General features: G+C 34.5%; 1 protein-coding gene across 3 annotated transcripts in view; it reads left to right on the top strand.

Moving 5' to 3' along the window:
- cops2 (COP9 signalosome subunit 2) overlaps window positions 1–13,441 on the top strand; it is a 15,848-nt gene extending 2,407 nt beyond the window's left edge. The window contains exons 3-13 of one of the 3 annotated variants that reach the window (XM_005163159.5): window positions 1,238–1,315; window positions 1,527–1,658; window positions 3,898–3,987; window positions 4,489–4,566; window positions 4,650–4,824; window positions 6,915–7,093; window positions 9,991–10,043; window positions 10,218–10,315; window positions 10,435–10,517; window positions 10,612–10,670; window positions 12,685–13,441. In XM_005163159.5, the coding sequence (XP_005163216.1) occupies window positions 1,238–1,315; window positions 1,527–1,658; window positions 3,898–3,987; window positions 4,489–4,566; window positions 4,650–4,824; window positions 6,915–7,093; window positions 9,991–10,043; window positions 10,218–10,315; window positions 10,435–10,517; window positions 10,612–10,670; window positions 12,685–12,829 (1,170 nt within the window). In that variant the 3' untranslated portion in view covers window positions 12,830–13,441. 3 annotated transcript variants of the gene reach the window in all.
- Window positions 13,442–18,240: the final 4,799 nt, after the last annotated feature.

Raw genomic sequence — 18,240 nt, 5'->3', positions numbered from 1 at the left:
AAATTTTGTTTGTTAGGCCGTACTCACACTATGTACAGTTGCCTTGAACCGGGCCAAAGCACGCTTGTCCCCCCTCCCGTCTCCCCTGACGCCCCGCACTCACATACAATCGGGCCTGGGCACGCTTACGTCATCGATGCTGCGCTGTTCAGTAATCGCTCTCGCTCAGCACAGTGGAGATTTCTCTAGTTATATCGTTTCAGTCGTTTGATATTCAGTGACATGCAGTCAAATATTTCGCCAAACAGTCCTTAGGGATGCGGGGACACGCAGTCAGATATTTCGCTGAACAAATCCGTCACTTTTGGCGCTCATAAACAATCATAAAGCCCTCGTGCTGCAGGAATGAGGAGGTTTGCTGAAGGTGCGCAGCTGTGGTGCAGTGAGGGGTTTACATATTTAATAAGCTGCGGCAGTTTGCGTTCACTGAACAGTAAGAATGATTAATAAATACATATGAAACAGTCCCTTAAACGTCAAGTCTCGCTTTCAGTTTCGGGCTTTGGCGCGTTTTGCACTAACAAGCCCTAGTGAACCGTGCTCTTTCAACCGGGCCAGGGCCGGCCAAGTGAACCGTGCCTGAGCCCGATTCAGTGCACTCAAACGATCCGGGAAACGGGCCTGGGCATGGTTCGGATAGCATAGTGTGAGTACGCCCTTAAATTGAGTTGTTTTGGCACTACATGATTGTATATTCAATCCACTTAAATTTGTAAAAACAAATAAGTTGGCTTAATTCCTTCATGTTGTCCCAACACAAATAGATTGTGTGGAACTGAGATTTTCCTTTTACAGTTTATGTGATTAAGAAATATTTAATTTCAATATTTTTTGATGGGTCAAGTAAAAATCCTCAGTGTTAGCCCTGTATAATTTTGAAATTTCAATCATAATGGTCTTGAAAAGTTGTAAATTTGACTTGATGAAACCTCCAGAAACTCTGTTTAATATGTTTAAAAAGGTGCAACTTAGAACCATTTTAGAACATTTATCACTGACTAAATTGAAAGATCTTATATGATAATATAACCTTTATATAATATAACCTTTAATCAGTTTTGTTTTTATCTGTATGTTTTTTTGTATCATTCTTATTTACTATGAAACCGATATATTTGTAAGTTGTCCATTACTAATGTTGCCATGAATATAGATAATGCTGCTGATATGATTTTAAAGCATAAATAACTGCATTTTAACTTAGAAAATGAATAATCACCTTCTTTTTGTTTTGCAGGTGCTGGAATTGGAGGGTGAGAAAGGAGAATGGGGATTCAAAGCACTGAAACAAATGATCAAGATCAACTTCAAACTGGTATGTAGTTATATAGTTTATTATAGTATAAAGTATTATTTGTTTGTTCGCCTAAAACATTATGAATATGAAATAAAATTGGGTAATGTCATAAAAAGATTCTATATCTGTTTGATAGTTTTTTTTTCATTTCTCAACCAATTATATATATAAGAATTATTGATCTGTTTGGAAATGACGTTGATTCATTTATTTTCTTCTGATTTCATAGACTAATTTTCCTGAAATGATGAACCGGTACAAACAGCTTTTGACTTATATTAGGAGCGCTGTCACCAGAAATTATTCTGAGAAATCCATCAACTCCATTTTAGACTATATCTCAACCTCCAAACAGGTAATGGTATGTTTTACATTGCTGTGTGAGTTTGCATTTCATTCAGTTTCATTACATTATCAACCCTCGTAATACATTCAAGTCCTGTAAGAAGTGCATTATAGTTTTAAACTAATAAAGAATCTAAAAGAATTATTATTATTATTATTAATATTATTATTATTAAGGAATTATTATTATAATAACAAGGTGATGCAGTGGCGCAGTAGGTATTGCTGCCGCCTCACAGCAAGAAGGTCGCTGGGTCGCTGGTTCGATCCTCGGCTCAGTAGGTGTTTCTGTGTGGAGTTTGCATGTTCTCCCTGCGTTCACGGGGGTTTCCTCCGGGTGCTCCGGTTTCCCCCACAACCCAAAGACATGCGGTACAGGTGAATTGTGTAGGCTAAATTGTCCGTAGTGTATGAGTGTGTGTGTGAATGTGTGTGTGTGGATGTTTCCCAGAGATGGGTTGCGGCTGGAAGGGCATCCGCTGCGTAAAAAATGTGCTGGATAAGTTGGCGGTTCATTCCGCTGTGGCGACCCCGGAATAATAAAGGGACTAAGCCGACAAGAAAATGAATGAATGTATTATAATTAAGAAATTATGTCGGCAGTTTTTGAACAGTCATGGGTTAAAAAAAAAGACTTTGGGTTTAATTCAAGTAATTATCATAGTACATTTAGTTTATTTCTTGTATATATTATTATAAAAAGTTTTTTTCAACTTATTTTACTGTATCTATTTCTTTATGTAGTATATGCAGTAAAAATATGGTAGCTACATGGTAACTATAAAAAACCTTTTTATTTTTTTCAGAATCATTGATTAATTGCTTCACAGAGTACCTGCGGGGTCTTAAGAAAAGATTGAAGTCTTAAATTTGATAATCTCAAATTAAGGCCTTAATAGCCTTATATTTTGTATACAAAGTCTTGGATTTTTGTTACAAAGGTCTTATTTTAATCATTTATTATTATTATTTTTTTTTATCATATTATTTTTTAGAATTAATTTACTGTAACAAAATCAAGTGTTACCAATGTAGGCTAATTAAAAATTAATGCAGCGTAAGGTTGAGTGCACCTCACGCTCCACATCATAGCAGAAAATGCGAATGCGTGCACACCCGTTACTATGGTTACTAGGCAAGTGAGGTAAAGAACAAGATAGTTGCTAGCCTAGTTTGTTGGCTAAAATTGTGTCGGCTAAAAGTGTTGGTTTAATCCGCCGTGGCCAAGGAATCGGAATTACGTTTGGGTCAAGCCTGTGCCGGGAAATGACCGCGACCCCTACCGCTGTTTGGTTGCCGGAAATCTTTCAAGCTAGCGACGATGGGTGTTACGGCCCTGGACTCCCATATGAGGGGTGCCACACACCACCTGTAGTACTGCTAGTCAGCGCCAATCACCTATTGTGCAGTTCTGTGCTATCAGTAATGAAGTAGTGTCTACAATAGAAGCATCGCCACCACAGCCAAGGAACATCCTATCTTAACTGTGGCTCAACACCAACTATGCGGGCAGAGGTGATGTGGGTACTTAAAACAATCTCTGAGCACCACTCTTACACATTAAATGAGAACATTACCAAGGTTTATTGACTCCAAGGTTGCAGCTACATTCTCGTGTGGAACAAAACTGCATATATTACTAAATTCGCATTGGCTCCTTTTATAACTAAAGAACTGACTGACCAGGCCAGTGAGGCCAATGGGTTTGTGGTCCAGTTTGATGAGAGTCTCAATAAGAAAAGTAAGCAGTTAGACCTTCATATTCGCCACTGGGAGGACGACCACGCTGTTGCGTATGTATTAAATATAACTGATAATTGAAATAAAATGTTTTATTTTATTCAAGTAGCCCACTTGTACATAATTATTTTCTAGGGTTCAAAATTTATACAGGTTTGACATTTTCCCCTCATACTACTGTCAGAATGGGTACGAAGCTGGCATTGAATTTCATTTGAAATGGTGTTAAAGTCTTAAAAAGCCTTGAGTTTCATTTAAAGTATCCCGGGGGTCCACTGCGTCAGATGCAATATGGTTTTAGCTGAAAAGTGCTATGCATTGACTCTTTTTAAAATAACGATTCTCCAAAATCTGAAGGAAAAAAAAAGTTAGCAGATTTTGAATGTATTATTAGGGTGAACATTAATATTATATGAATATTATATCTTTGTATATAATTTTCTACATATACATATATAATATGCATTATATTTACACACACACACAGTAATATTTGTCTTCTCACTTGTTCGCAGATGGACTTACTTCAAGAGTTTTATGAAACCACACTGGAAGCGTTAAAAGATGCCAAAAATGACAGACTTTGGTTTAAAACTAACACCAAGGTTTGTGCTTATTCTGTATTTACGTTTATTTTATAGATATTAACGCTTGCTTTGCCAGAACATTACAAGCTGACTATAGTTCTGTTGATTCCTAATAATTATAGTAATACAAGCAAATGTTACCGCTCCATTCACACGGGGCTTCAGCGTCAACGATTGACTGAAGGCGTGTCTGAAGTTGGGGCTGAAGCAATCGTCATAGAAGCGTCAGCCAATGAAATTCAGCAATAGGCCACTGTCTAGCTGGTGTATTTGCATACAGCGATCTGATTGGCTGACGCTTCCGTTGGAGCTTGAAAAGTTGAGCTAGTCGCAACTTCTGCAGCGAGCAACCCCTCTGAAGCGGCGCCGATGGATCCCCAATGCAGTTCGGCAACGCCTGACGTCACCCATTCAAAGTGAATGAGAAGCGTTGATGCTGACGCCCCTTGTGAATGGGGCGTAAGAGTCTGTGTCAATACTCACTTTTAAGACTATTGCAAACCTCTCTGTTTCATGCAGCTGGGAAAGTTGTACCTGGAAAGAGAAGAATTTGGAAAACTTCAGAAGATTCTCAGGCAATTACATCAGTCGTGTCAGGTATAGTAAATGATCTAAATAGAAAAATAGCATTCATAAAAGGTGCTGCAAATATCTGAAAGTGGTCGATGTTGTTGGTTTAGACGGATGACGGAGAGGATGACTTGAAGAAGGGCACTCAGCTTTTGGAGATTTACGCTTTGGAGATCCAGATGTACACGGCACAGAAAAACAACAAGAAGCTCAAAGCCCTTTATGAGCAGTCATTACACATCAAATCAGCCATCCCACATCCACTCATCATGGGAGTCATCAGAGGTGTGTTGCATGTTTTTAGTCTAAATTGTTTAATTGCTTCTCAAAGGTTTATTTGTTTTTTTGTTTAATTTTCTTTTGTAATTCAGATTTGTGTCTGCGTGTCTCAGATTTGGTTTGTCTTGTTTTGTGCACGATTAACAAGTCCTCTAATTCTGCTTGGTTTTGTTTTTTGTTTTTTTGCATGATTAGAATGTGATTTAGTTTTGTTTTTGTTTATTTTTTGATTTGTTTAATTTTAGTTTTGTGCATGATTATAATGTCCTCTGATTTAGTTTTTTGTTTAGTTTTGACTTGTGAAATTTGTTTTGTTTTTTTGTTTTGTGTATGAATAGAATGTCCTCTGATTTTGTTTGTTTGATTTTGTTTATTTTGATGTGTGTAAAATTTGGTTTGTTTTTGTGCATGATTAGAATGTGATTTAGTTTTTTTTTTTTTTTTCTACTGCGTTTAAAATGTTTGCTTTTTTGTTTTGTTATGTTTGTTATAATTATAATGTCCTCTGATTAAGTTTTTTGTTTAGTTTTGACTTGTGTGAAATTTGGTTTGTTTTTGTTATTTTGTGCATGATTAGTAAGTTCTCTGATTTTGTTTGTTTTATCATGTTTTTGGTTTATTTTTGACTTGGGTGATTTTTTTTTTGTTGTTGTTGTTTTGTACAAGATTAGAATGTCATTTGGTTTTGTTTTTAGTTTATTTGTGTTTAAAAAATGTTTTGTTTGGTTTAGTTTTTTATTTATCTTTTAATTTTTGTTAAAGTTGTTTTGTTTTTGTTTGCGCATGATTAGAATGTTGTTAGAATGTGTTTTGAGTATCTTTTGTGTTTAAAACATGTTTTGTTTTGTGCATGATTATAATGTCCTCTGATTTTGTTCTTTGTTTAGTTTTGACTTGTGAAATTTGTTTTGTCTTTTTTGTCTTGTGCATGAATAGAATGTCCTCTGATTTTGTTTGTTTGATTTTGATGTGTGTAAAATTTGGTTTGTTTTTGGGCATGATTAGAATGTGATTTTAGTTTTTTTTTTTTTTTATGTGTTTAAAATGTTTTTTTTTTTTTTTGTGCATGATTATAATGTCCTGATTTCATTTATGTTTAATTTTGATTTGTGTGAAATTAGTTTTTTGCTTTGTGCACGATTGACCTCTGATTTTGTTTGTTTGATCTTGTTTTTTTATTTATTTTTGATTTGTTTTGTTTTTGTTTTTTTGCGCATGATTAGAATGTTGTTAGAATCTTTTTTGTCTATTTATTTGTTTAAAACTTGTTTTGTTTTTTGTTTTGTGCCTCGTTAGAATGTTATCTAATTTTTGTTTATTTGGTTTTTGTCTGATTGGAAAGGGAGTTTGTTTTTTTTGCTTTGTTTACACTTATGCTTTATTGACTTTGTGTGAAATTAGAAAGTTCACTTTTTTATTACATTTTTATTTGTGTGCAAATGTAGTTTTTTTGTATATAACTGGAATGTTAGACATTTTTTGGTGAATTTGTGAATTTGTTTCTTAAATTGAAAATGCTTTTTTTAAATGATTTTTGTTCTCGTGTTTAGTTGGTCAGTTGGTTTTTGTTTAAAAAACAAGAACATTTTTGTTTATTTAGACTTGTTTTGTGTACAGTTTTTTTTTTGTTTTATTTCTATTTAAAGTTTGTTTGCTTTTTGTTTTGCAAACAATTTAAAAGTGTTTTTTCTTTAGTTTGGTTTGTTTTGTGCACCCTTGCAAAGTTGTTTTTCTTTAGTTTGTTTGTTTTTGTACAGTTGTTTTGTTTTATTTTTTAGTGTGTTTTTATTTGGTTTTTGTGGGCGTGTAATTGGAAAAGTGTTTTTTGTTTTAGTTATTCTTGTGCATTTAGTTGTTTTTTGCTAAAATTGAAAGTTTGCTTTCGGGTTTTGTTTTTGCTTTTTGGCTTGGTTTGTGTACAGTTGTAATATCTTTATTTCTATCAGAAAGTTTGTTTGCTTTTTTTTTTATTTACAATTTATTGACAGTTGTTGTTTTTTTCATTGGTGCGGTTTAGTCGCAAAGTTGGCTCATTATTTTATTTTTTATACAGCTTGTCTACTAATCATCTTTAACTTGTGGCTTGTTCTCTACAGAGTGCGGCGGTAAAATGCACCTGAGAGAAGGAGAGTTCGAGAAGGCACATACAGACTTTTTTGAAGCGTTCAAAAACTACGATGAGTCCGGAAGCCCCAGACGAACCACTTGTCTGAAGTACCTGGTCCTGGCCAACATGCTGATGAAGTCTGGAATCAACCCGTTTGATTCTCAAGAGGTACGGCTGCACAAAATATCGTTTCTGCATCGATATCGCAATGTTCACACCCATAAAGTCATATAGCAGGATGTGCAATGTTGAGTTGGGATTATATTTGGTCAGCACTGCAGTTCAGAACACATGAGATTTGTGGAGTCACTGTAGAGTTTATCCATAATATACAGGGCTTGGACAATGAAACTGAAATGTCTGGTTTTAGACCACAATAATTCATTAGTATGATGTAGGGGCTCCTTTTGCGGCCAGTACAGCATCAGTTCTTCGATTTTGAGCCATTGTTCTTGCAGAATAGTGGCCAGGTCACTATGTGATGCTAATGGAGAAAAATGTTTCCTGACTCGCTCCTCCAAAACACCCCAAAGTCACTCAATAATATATAGATCTGGTGACTGTGCAGGCCATGGGAGATGCTCAACTTCACTTTCATGTTCATCAAACCACTCTGTCACCAGTCTTGCTGTGTGTGTTGGTGCATTATCATCCTGTTACACAGTTTTGAAACATTGTGTGCGCATGGTCCTCCAGAATGGTTAGATTTTTCTTGGCAGTAATGCGCCCATCTAGCACGAGTATTGGGCCTAGGGCAGGGGTGCCGAAACTCCTGGGCACCCCTCCAGGGTTCCAACCACAATCAGACACCCAATCAAGCTCTTACCAGGCCTTCTAGAAACGTCCTCCCATGTATGTTGAGGCAGGTTGAAGTTAAAATCTGCAGGACACCAGCCCTCCAGGACCGAGTTTGGACACCCCTGGCCCCTGAATGCCATGATGTCGCAGCCCAAAACATCGCTGATCCACCACCATGCTTTACTCGGGGCATGCAACAGTCTGGGCGTTACGCTTCTTTGGGGCTTCTCCACACCCTAACTCTCCTGGATGTGGGAAAGACAGTGAAGGTGGACCCATCAGAGAACAATATATGTTTCATATTGTCCAGAGCCGGAGATCTCCACTGCTAGCATCATTGAAACTGACATTTGACATTGGCAAGAGTGACCAAAGCAACCATGGCCATATATTGACCCTGTGGAGCTTTGGTGGAAACAGCAGCGTTAAGGTGCACATTTAATTCTGCAGTGAGTTGCAGCAGCTGTGGCTGACCACCAGGCTGATCAAATTTAGCCATGAAACCTCCAACACTAAATTGACCAGTGTTTCAGTTTCGTTGTCCAACCCCTGTAGTTAAAGTTAATCAGTTGTTTGTGTTTTTTTATGCAGTGTCATGTTACACTTGGATTATTCATTTTCTGTGCCTGATTATTGTTAGACTCTCTAGAAAAGCACAAAGCACTGTTTATTTGGCTTGTATCTTTGCTCTCTTGTTTTTATCTTAGCTCGTAATTTGTTTATTGTATTTTTAAATGAATGAATCTTTCCAAATAGAGCCTTTTAAGCCATGTGGCGCAATTGTAAAATTCATATTTCAATATATATCACAGAAAACTGCAATCTCCATTTTATTCCAACATCGTGCAGCCCTCATATGCACATACTTTTACCATTTAGCAACTTCTGTTCCTCAGAAATGCACAAAATTGTTGATTCCTTATGAGTCTGGTTACAGAAATGTGAATGTTTGTAGTAGGGATGCAACGATTAACCGATTTGACTGCGATTTAATTCATCAAGGTTAATTAATTGTAAAGGCTTCTAAACACCGCGGCATGGTACAAAATTGCTGCAACAAAAAAAGCTATGCCAACTGTGCGCTAGTTTAAGGTTCTGAGCTTGTACACCGAGGTTAACACACGCACACAAGGTTTAACTATAGCTGATGCTATTAACTAAGGGCCGGTCACATTTTGCATCTTTTGGATGCGCAAACAAAACACTCGCGCCTTTTTATACACATTTCTACTCGTATCCATAAAGGAAAAAAATACTAAATAATAATAACTAGCATATTTGTAATATGGTTGAATATGGTTGAAAGTGCCTTTAAGACAGACTACCAGCAGTCTTTGACTACATTTGTTATCTTTAAAAGGGAAATACTTCCATTTACATGGGAAAATACTTATAATAGATTTACATTTGAAATATTGTTTGTTTGTTTGTTTATTTATTTATTATTATTTGTTTATTCATTCATTTTTTTATTCATTTATATGCTATTATTTATTTGTTTATTTTTTGCTTTATTATTTATTTATTTGTTTATTTGTTTGTTTAGTAATTATTTATTTATTTAGTTGCTTTATTTTTTTGGTTAGTTATTATTTATTTGTTTGTTTATTCAGTAATTATTTATTTGTTTATTTATTTAGTTGCTTTATTATTTATTTAGTTAGTAATTATTTATATATTTGTTTGTTTATTTAGTAATTATTTATTTTTTTATTTATTTGTTTATTTATTTATTTAGTTGCTTTATTATTTATTTGTTTGTTTGTTTATTTAGTAATTATTTATTTGTTTATTTAGTCATTTTTTAAATTGATTTTCAGTTTAAAATTATTACTTGTTTAAATGTCAGAAACTTTTTTCACTTATTATTAAGTCCAAAGAGAAATGGACTATTGTTTGTTCATAATTATTATTTTGTGTTGTACAGAATTATTTGGTTACTAAGCAACAATAAATAACACTTCAAAATATAAGGAGTTGTTTCCCACAGATGGGTTGCAGCTGGAAGGGCATCCGCTGTGTAAAAACTTGCTGGATAAGTTGGCGGTTAATTGCGCTGTGGCGACCCCGGATTAATAAAGGGACTAAGCTGACAAGAAAATGAATGAATTAATGAATATAAGGAGTTTTCATGTGATTTTAGAAACTAGTAGTTTTAAAATCAATGAATGCATAATAACCCTGAAACCTATAATCGTTGCATCCCTAGTCTGAAATCTATAATGTAACTAAATAAACTGATTGTGTTTCTGTGGTTCTATGACTAGGCGAAACCTTACAAAAATGACCCAGAAATTCTAGCAATGACAAACCTGGTAAGGTAAGGTATCACCCCTGTTCTATTGTAGCTTGGTATTTAATCTGAAGAAATTAATTTAATGATTAATTAACCATTTAATGATTAATTAACAATTAATTAATCATATCAATTGACTATTGATATGATTAAAATCATAACAATACAATAATAATAATGATATTTGCATATTTTTAGTGCCTACCAGAACAATGACATCACAGAATTTGAGAAAATCCTCAAGACGAATCACAGCAACATAATGGACGACCCCTTCATCAGAGAACACATTGAGGGTCAGTACGGGTGCCTGAAATGGACACACACTTCTCAATAATCTCATTCAAAACTCAAATAAGTCAGAAAAGTGCATGTGTGGAGTCAGAAAGTACATGTGTTTTTGCTTTCTCTTTAGAGTTGTTAAGAAACATAAGAACACAAGTGCTCATCAAACTGATTAAGCCTTACACTAGGATACACATACCATTTATTTCAAAGGTAAACTGATTATGTTGTGCTATTATAATATATTTGAATATAAAATGCTGTATTGGTTGAAACGTTTTTTCATTTAATGTTTGTTTGTTTTTAGGAATTGAATATCGATGTCGCAGATGTGGAAAGCTTGCTTGTGCAGTGTATTTTAGACAAGTAAGTTTGAATCCTTTTAATGATAACATGTTTAATAATTACAGGTTTGATATTGTACAATAATCTAGTTTTGAGACGTGTTTCGCCACAAGAAGTGACAATGTCATGTAGTTATGGCCAAATATTGAGATTGGAATATTCTCGGTTTTCTCTGAATTGACTAATTTAGTTAATTATATGGTTGAAAAAAAAAAAAACAATAGTTTTTTTTATTTTTATTTTGTATACAAGTATTGATATTTCTTACCATTTTAGAAATTAAAATCAGCTTAAAATGGAAGATATTTTCAGACATGTTTCTATTCACTTTCAGACATAACAATGTTTTAACTTGAGAAGGGTCACAAAATACTTTCATTTTCAACAAATGAATTTTTATTTTTACCAGTTGTCATCTTGATGGACAATTCTAACATTCATTAGTTGGACAAAGTATAGATAATTATGGTAATGTTTGAATAACAATAAAATACAGGATTATATACGTACACCGAGACGCTCTGCATGTATACCCGATATTTTCATGAACTAATTTCTCATTCAATTCAGTTTTCTTCTCTTTTGTGTACAGTTGAAGTCAGAATTATTAGCCCCCGTTTTTTTCCCCAATTTCTTTTTAACGGAGAGATTTGCTGTCATCAAGGCAAAGATAAAATAAATCAGTTATTAAAAATGAGTTGTTAAAACTATTATGTTTAGAAGTGTGTTGAAAAAAATCTGCTCTCCGTTAAACAGAAATGGGGTAAAAAATAAACAGGGGGGCTAATAATTCAGGGGGGCTAATAATTCAGGGGGGCTAATAATTCTGACTTCAACTGTATATACTTGATTATTTACTTAGTAATTGATTAATTACTTATTTACTCATGTATTTAATTTACCTACTTATTTACTTGCTTATTTATTTACTTATTTACGTATTTATTAACTTATTTTTTACTTGTTTTTATTTATTTGCATATTTATTTTTTATGTATTTACTTATTTACTTGTTTATTTACTATTTATTTGCATATTTAATTTTATTTATTTATTTGCTTAATTATTTAGTTCCTTGTTTATTTACTTGCTTATTTTACTTGTATTTACTCAATAATTTGCTTATTTTTGTATTTATTTACTTATTTGTTTACTTGCTTATTTATTTGCTTGCTTATTTACTTTTGTATGCATATTTATTTTTGTATTTATTCACTTGCTTATCTATTTGTTTATTTACTTATTTTCATATTTATGTTTTATTTATTTACTTGTGTATTTTTACTTGTATTTACTTAATCATTTGCTTTTGTATGTTTTTTACTTATTCGTTTGCTTGCTTATTTATTTACTTTATTTGTTTATGTATTTTTGTATTTACTTGTTTATTTTCTTATTTGGATATTTATTTTTATTTACTTGTTTATTTGTTCATTTATTGTATTTACTTAATTATTTGCTTATATATATTTTTACTTATTTGTTGTCTTGCTTGTTTATTTACTTTATTTGTTTATTTACTTTATGCATATTTATTTACTTATGTTTATTTACTTATTTGCATATTTTTTAAATTTAATTGTTTATTCATGTTTTTGTATTTACTTAATTACTTGCTTATTTATGTATTTTTTTTACTTGTTTCCTTGCTTGTTTATTTTATTTGTTTATTTACTTAATTTATGCCTATTTATTTTTGTATTCATTTACTTATGTTTATTTACTTATTTGCATATTTATTTTTAATTACTTGTTCATTTACTTGCTTATTTATTTGTATTTACTTAACTATTTGCTTGTTTATGTTTTTTTACTTATTTGCTTGCAGGTTTATTTACTTGCTTATTTACTTAATTTATGCATATTTATTTTGTATTTATGTACTTGTTTATTTACTTTTTTATTTGCATATTTTGTATTTTTTTTTATTTAATTACTTGTTTATTTTATTTGTATTTACTTAATTATTTGCCTTTTTTGTATTTATTTATTATTTATTTGCCCGTTTGCTAAATATTATACATCGTTCTTTCAGCACAATCAATGGTAGAATTGACCAAGTCAATCAGCTGTTGGAGCTCGATCACCAGAAAAGAGGCGGAGCCCGATACACGGCTCTGGACAAATGGACCAATCAGCTGAACTCTCTCAATCAGGCCATAGTCAGCAAACTGGCTTGATTTCGACACCGAAGATCCTGGGGGAAAAACAACAACAAACAAACTCACCCATCGGGCAACCGGACAAGCGCAGGCTGTCAGTGACGTTAACTTACTCTCAAGCCCTTTACTCCTGCCATCACACAATCGCATGATGGGGGAGCGTCGTTTGGCTAGTTTGTACTTTTACAGCTGTAGTCCATTTTAAATGTCCTTAACACAAAAAAGCGGAGGTTCCCACTGGATGTCTGCTCTACTGAATTGTTAGGTCTCTAATATGAATATGTTTGCATTACCTGGAAAATAAAAGTTACTTTAATTGCACATATTGGCACTTGGCAGACATTGATAAGGCAAATGTTTGTCTTTATTGAGGACGGGTTTGTGAAAATGAATCATTTTATTTGTTGAACTATCTCTTGTCAGAGTCAGCATGTTTTATTTGGTTCGCATAAAGCTCAGCTGATGGGTTTTGATGTCACCGCGCTACATGCGTACGCAGGAGTAGCTAAAGTGCGGTCATTGCTCGATTTTTCTCTCACTGAACATTACAGATATGTTCAATCGTAATGCTGTTCTGTTTCACTTTTCAACAGTAAAATAAAGATGCATTTGTTGCTTCAGCAGAAAAAATACAACAAGTGTCTGTTATAGTTTGTGCTTTTAGGTGTGATGAGCAATTGGATTCTTTAAAACTAGATTGGAAAAATAGAAAATAAAACACTCCATAATTAAATATATATAGTTAATAATAAACTAATATTACGCATATCAGATTTATTCTGAACGATGCAAAAAAAATATGCACAGCATAATCAGCTTATGTTGTTGTGGACTAATCAAACATTATTGGCAATGAAGTTTTACATACAGTTCTGAGTAATAAATAAACAATTTAATTGAACTACTTGTACCAAAAACAATTTTAATATACTATTGCAGATAATTTCATTATATTAATAAATAATTTATTTTGAGCATGTGGTGCTTATACATCAGACAAATATTAAAAGATTGTCTATATACACTGACTGGCCACTTTATTAGGTACAGGTGTACCACTTGCTACAACCGAGGTCTGCAGAAGAGCATCTCTGAACACACAACACGTCCCACCTTAAGGCGGATGGGCTACAGCAGCAGAAGACCACACCGGGTACCACTCCTGTTAACTAACAGGAAGCTGAGGCTACAATTCACACAGGCTCACCAAAATTGGAAAATAGAGGATTGGAGAAACGTTGCCTGCTCTGATGAGTCTCGATTTCTGCTGCCACATTCGGATGGTCGGGTCAGAATTTGGCCTCAACAACATGAAAGCATGAATCCATCCTGCCTTGTATCAATGGTTCAAGCTGGTGGTGGTGGTGTAATGGTGTGGGGGATGTTTTCTTGGCACACTTTTAGTTCCAACTGAGCATCATGTCAACGCCACAGCCTACCTGAGTATTGTGGCTGACCATGTTCATCCCTTTATGACCACATTGCACCCATCTTCTGATGGCTACTTCCAGCAGGATAACACACCATGTCATAAAGCGTGTATCATCTCAGACTGGTTTCTTGAACATGACAATGAGTTCACTGTACTCAAATGGCCTCCAAAGTCACCAGTTCTCAATCCAATAGAGCACCTTTGGGATGTGGTGAATGGGAGATTGGCATCATGCATGTGCAGCCGACAAATCTGCAGCAACTACATGATACTATCATGTCAATATGGACCAAAATCTATATTGGAAGGAATATTTCCAGTACCTTAAATCTATGCCACGAAGGATTAAGGCAGTAACAAATGATACACACATACTGTTCGCTATATGGATTGCAAAAACTTTGAAGCTCAATATCTCAAAATCACTCCGAACGCAGAGAGAACCTTATAATTCCAAGGTGACGATGTGCACTTACGACCTAAGATGTAATGATAAAAATATAAGAAATGGGTTTCAGTAAAAGAAATGACGTTTTCTTTGGAATTCTCTAATAGATCATATTGATTGGGGAAAAAGCTTGGCTCTTGGACCTAACAAATTCTGTGTTCCCAGAGGCGGACTGGGACTAAAAATCAGCCCTGGCACTGTAGCCACACCAGCCCACATTACCACACCGACACAGCCCCATCCACGGACATTTACTACTTTTATTGGTGTACAGATGGTGAAATAATATAAGCAGTGCCATATGTAATAGATATTTAAACATTTAGTGTGTGTGACTGGAACAAAAACAACCCATTTATGACAAATTTATACATTTTTCATTTCATTCATTCATTTTCTTTCCGGCTTAGTCCCTTTACTAATCTGGGATCGCCACAGCGGAATGAACCACCAATATATCCAGCATATGTTTTACGCAGCGGATGCCCTCTAAGCTGCAACCCATCAATGGGAAACCCCTATACACACACATTCACATACATGCACTACAGAAAAGCTGCATGTAAAAACAATACATACATATAAAAAAACCCTAAAAAATAGCACACCGGCCCACATTTAAAAAATGGTCCAGCCCTTCTGGCATTTGCCAGAATTGCCGGATGGCCAGTCTGCCAGTGTGTGTTCCCAACAAAGTTAAAGAACTACACTTAAAAGTGTAATAATATCTACCCCACAATGGAGATGTGTCTAAATTTGGTTATCCTAATTAAAATTGTTTCTTCTGCAACTCAAATATTGAATCGATTGATCATCTTTTTTGTCAAATATCCACATGGTAATGTTTTGGTCGGATTGATCCGTTTTATTACATTAAAATGCAAGTTTAACATTAATTTTTCCATGTGTGATATAATTTGTTACTTTTCTCATGACAAACATAACATATCATATATGCTATTTATTTATTTTAATTGGTAAATATTTTATATTTATAAAAAATATATAATTTAAATTAAAATATAATAATAAAATAATATTTTATCATCATTTTCATCCGCTTATCCAGGGCCAGACTTCCCTCTCCCCAGACACTTCCCCCGGGGGGAGGCGTCCCCAGGCCAGGCGATAGTCATCACTACCCAATTTGCTAAATTTTCTTTGGCATAAATTGTTTAATTACTACATTACAAAATGTTTATAGTTAAAAAAAGTGTAAAAACTGAAACTTTATAAAGGCAGTAAATATTATTAAGTTAATTTTGCCTTTTTTTAGTAGTATTGTTTATTTTCTTTGTATTTAAACGTCTTTATTTCCTTGTTTATTATTGTACTTGATGTCATCCGATGTTATGGTTATTAATATGATTATATTGTTGAAAAACGATTTCAGTTCCTGCCGAGAGGGCGTATTGTTTTGGTTGACACGTGATCTGAGGTAACCATTGGCTGTAACGTTGACATGACGTCCTCCCTCCCCTCAACCAATCAGAACCCTGGAGTTTTGCCGCTGTTTAGAGCGCCATGTTTCAATGGTCCCTCTGTTATCAACACATTTCCTGCAACATCGCTTTTAAAACTACTTTCCTACTCAACAAACATCCGCGGACGCTTTATTTATCGTTATTTCATGTTAGTATTGTCGCTTGTTGAGCTGGAGAGGCACTGTAATGTTCCTTATACAAACTCTTCATGTTGGATTACGTTACTGTGTTAATATAAAACCCAGGTGACTTTATAACTGACTAAAAGGTAAGCAGACAACATAATAACGTTACTAGTCTTGTTTGAGTTAACTAGCTTATAAACTAGTGGTACATTGTTTAGTTTTACTGCTTCAAAAGTGCGAGTAATGTGTTATGCTGCTTAAAGTGAAGTCAACTCTAGATGGGATACAGGTGAGGATACTCGTATCAATATAACGTTAACTTTAGCATAATTTTTTAAACACTAACATTACAAGTCTAATAATTTTCACATTAGGTTGAGGGTTGGGGTTGACGTTAATAAAATACAAGTAATAGTTAAGTTTATAAATAATATAAATAATTATCGTTAACTTCCGGCCACAGATGTATCCCTTCTAACAACCGGTTACCGAGAAACGATATTGCTTAGCAATGTTTTATAATGCCGTCTAATGTTTACACTGCAGTTGCTTTGTGTTTATCAGCGAGTCTGGTTAAATGAGGTTTAAACGGATGCGATTGTCGGTCATTTCCTGTCTCAGTGTGTCATTTCTTCTCTCAAGTCTGCAGGATGTCTATTGATTTCGACAGCGCTGCTTTACAGACCCAGCAAGAGGAAGAGGAGTACGATCAGGAGGATTATGCCAGAGAACAAGAGGTATCGAGGCCACTTACTGAACACATGTTTCACAAACATCACACTGACATCTGTCATCATCTGTAGTGAAACCACATCTGCTACACTTCATAAGTGGACACAGTTCATATACAGTTCATATTTGCTTTGTCAGGGTAAATCAAAGTGTAAATGTTGCATATTAGTGCAGGGCAGGGGTGTAAAGAGTACTGAAAAATCGTGCGTAAGAAAAGTAGCATTACCTGCCTAAAAATGTAGTGCAGGTAGAGTAACTATCTTTTTAAAACATTTCTCAAAATATGAGTAAAAAATAGACCTTTTAAAAGTACTCATAATGAGTAGGGAGTATTACGCTGTGAAAAAGCTGATGATTTACATGTAATTTGTGGATGTGTAAACGTAACATTCTGTAGTGCATTTAGTTATTGCCCAGCAGGCACACAACGTCATAAGACGTTAATATTAGGTTAGATTTAGGTTGTGATGTCAGGTGACCAAAATTCAATGTCTAGCCAGCGTCTAAGCATTATTTTGATGTCTAATAACGACTTCAAATGACATTGATATTTGGTTGATTTTAGGTTGTGCTGGAAAGTGACCAAAATCCAACGTCAACCCAACATCTTAAACCAGGGGTGTCCAATCTCGGTCCTGGAGGGCCGGTGTCCTGCAGATTTTATCTCCAACTTGCTTCAACACTGCTGCAAGGATGTTTCTAGAAGCCTAAGAGCTTGATTAGCTAGCCCAGGTGTATCTGGTTGGGGTTGGAATTAAACTTTGCAGGACACCGGCCCTCCAGGACCGAGTTTAGACACCCCTGTCTTAAACCAACGTCATATTGACATCAAACACTGACATTTATTCGTCAGGTGTGGCAACCAAAATCCAATGTCAGATAGACGTCATATTGCTAACATCCACACATCATCAAGCTTTAACTTTATTAGATCCAACATCTAGCCAAGATTTTAAACCAACGTCATATTGACGTCAAATACTGACATTTATTCGTCAGGTATGGCAACCAAAATTCAACGTCTGATAGACGTCATAGTGGAAACGTCCACACAACGACAAGCTATAACATCATCAGACGTTGATATTCGGTTGATTTTTAGGTTTGATGTTGGACACGGACGTCGGCCTGAAGTTAAATTCTGATGTCAACTTGATTTTAATTTTCAAACAAAATGCAACGTCCCCATGACGTTGAGGTACAACGCC

The sequence above is a fragment of the Danio rerio genome, chromosome 25, assembly GCF_049306965.1.
Source record: "Danio rerio strain Tuebingen ecotype United States chromosome 25, GRCz12tu, whole genome shotgun sequence".
Classification (NCBI taxonomy): domain Eukaryota; kingdom Metazoa; phylum Chordata; class Actinopteri; order Cypriniformes; family Danionidae; genus Danio; species Danio rerio.
The sequence above is the reverse complement of the archived record's forward strand: the minus strand, read 5'-3'. Positions and strand labels throughout refer to the sequence as shown.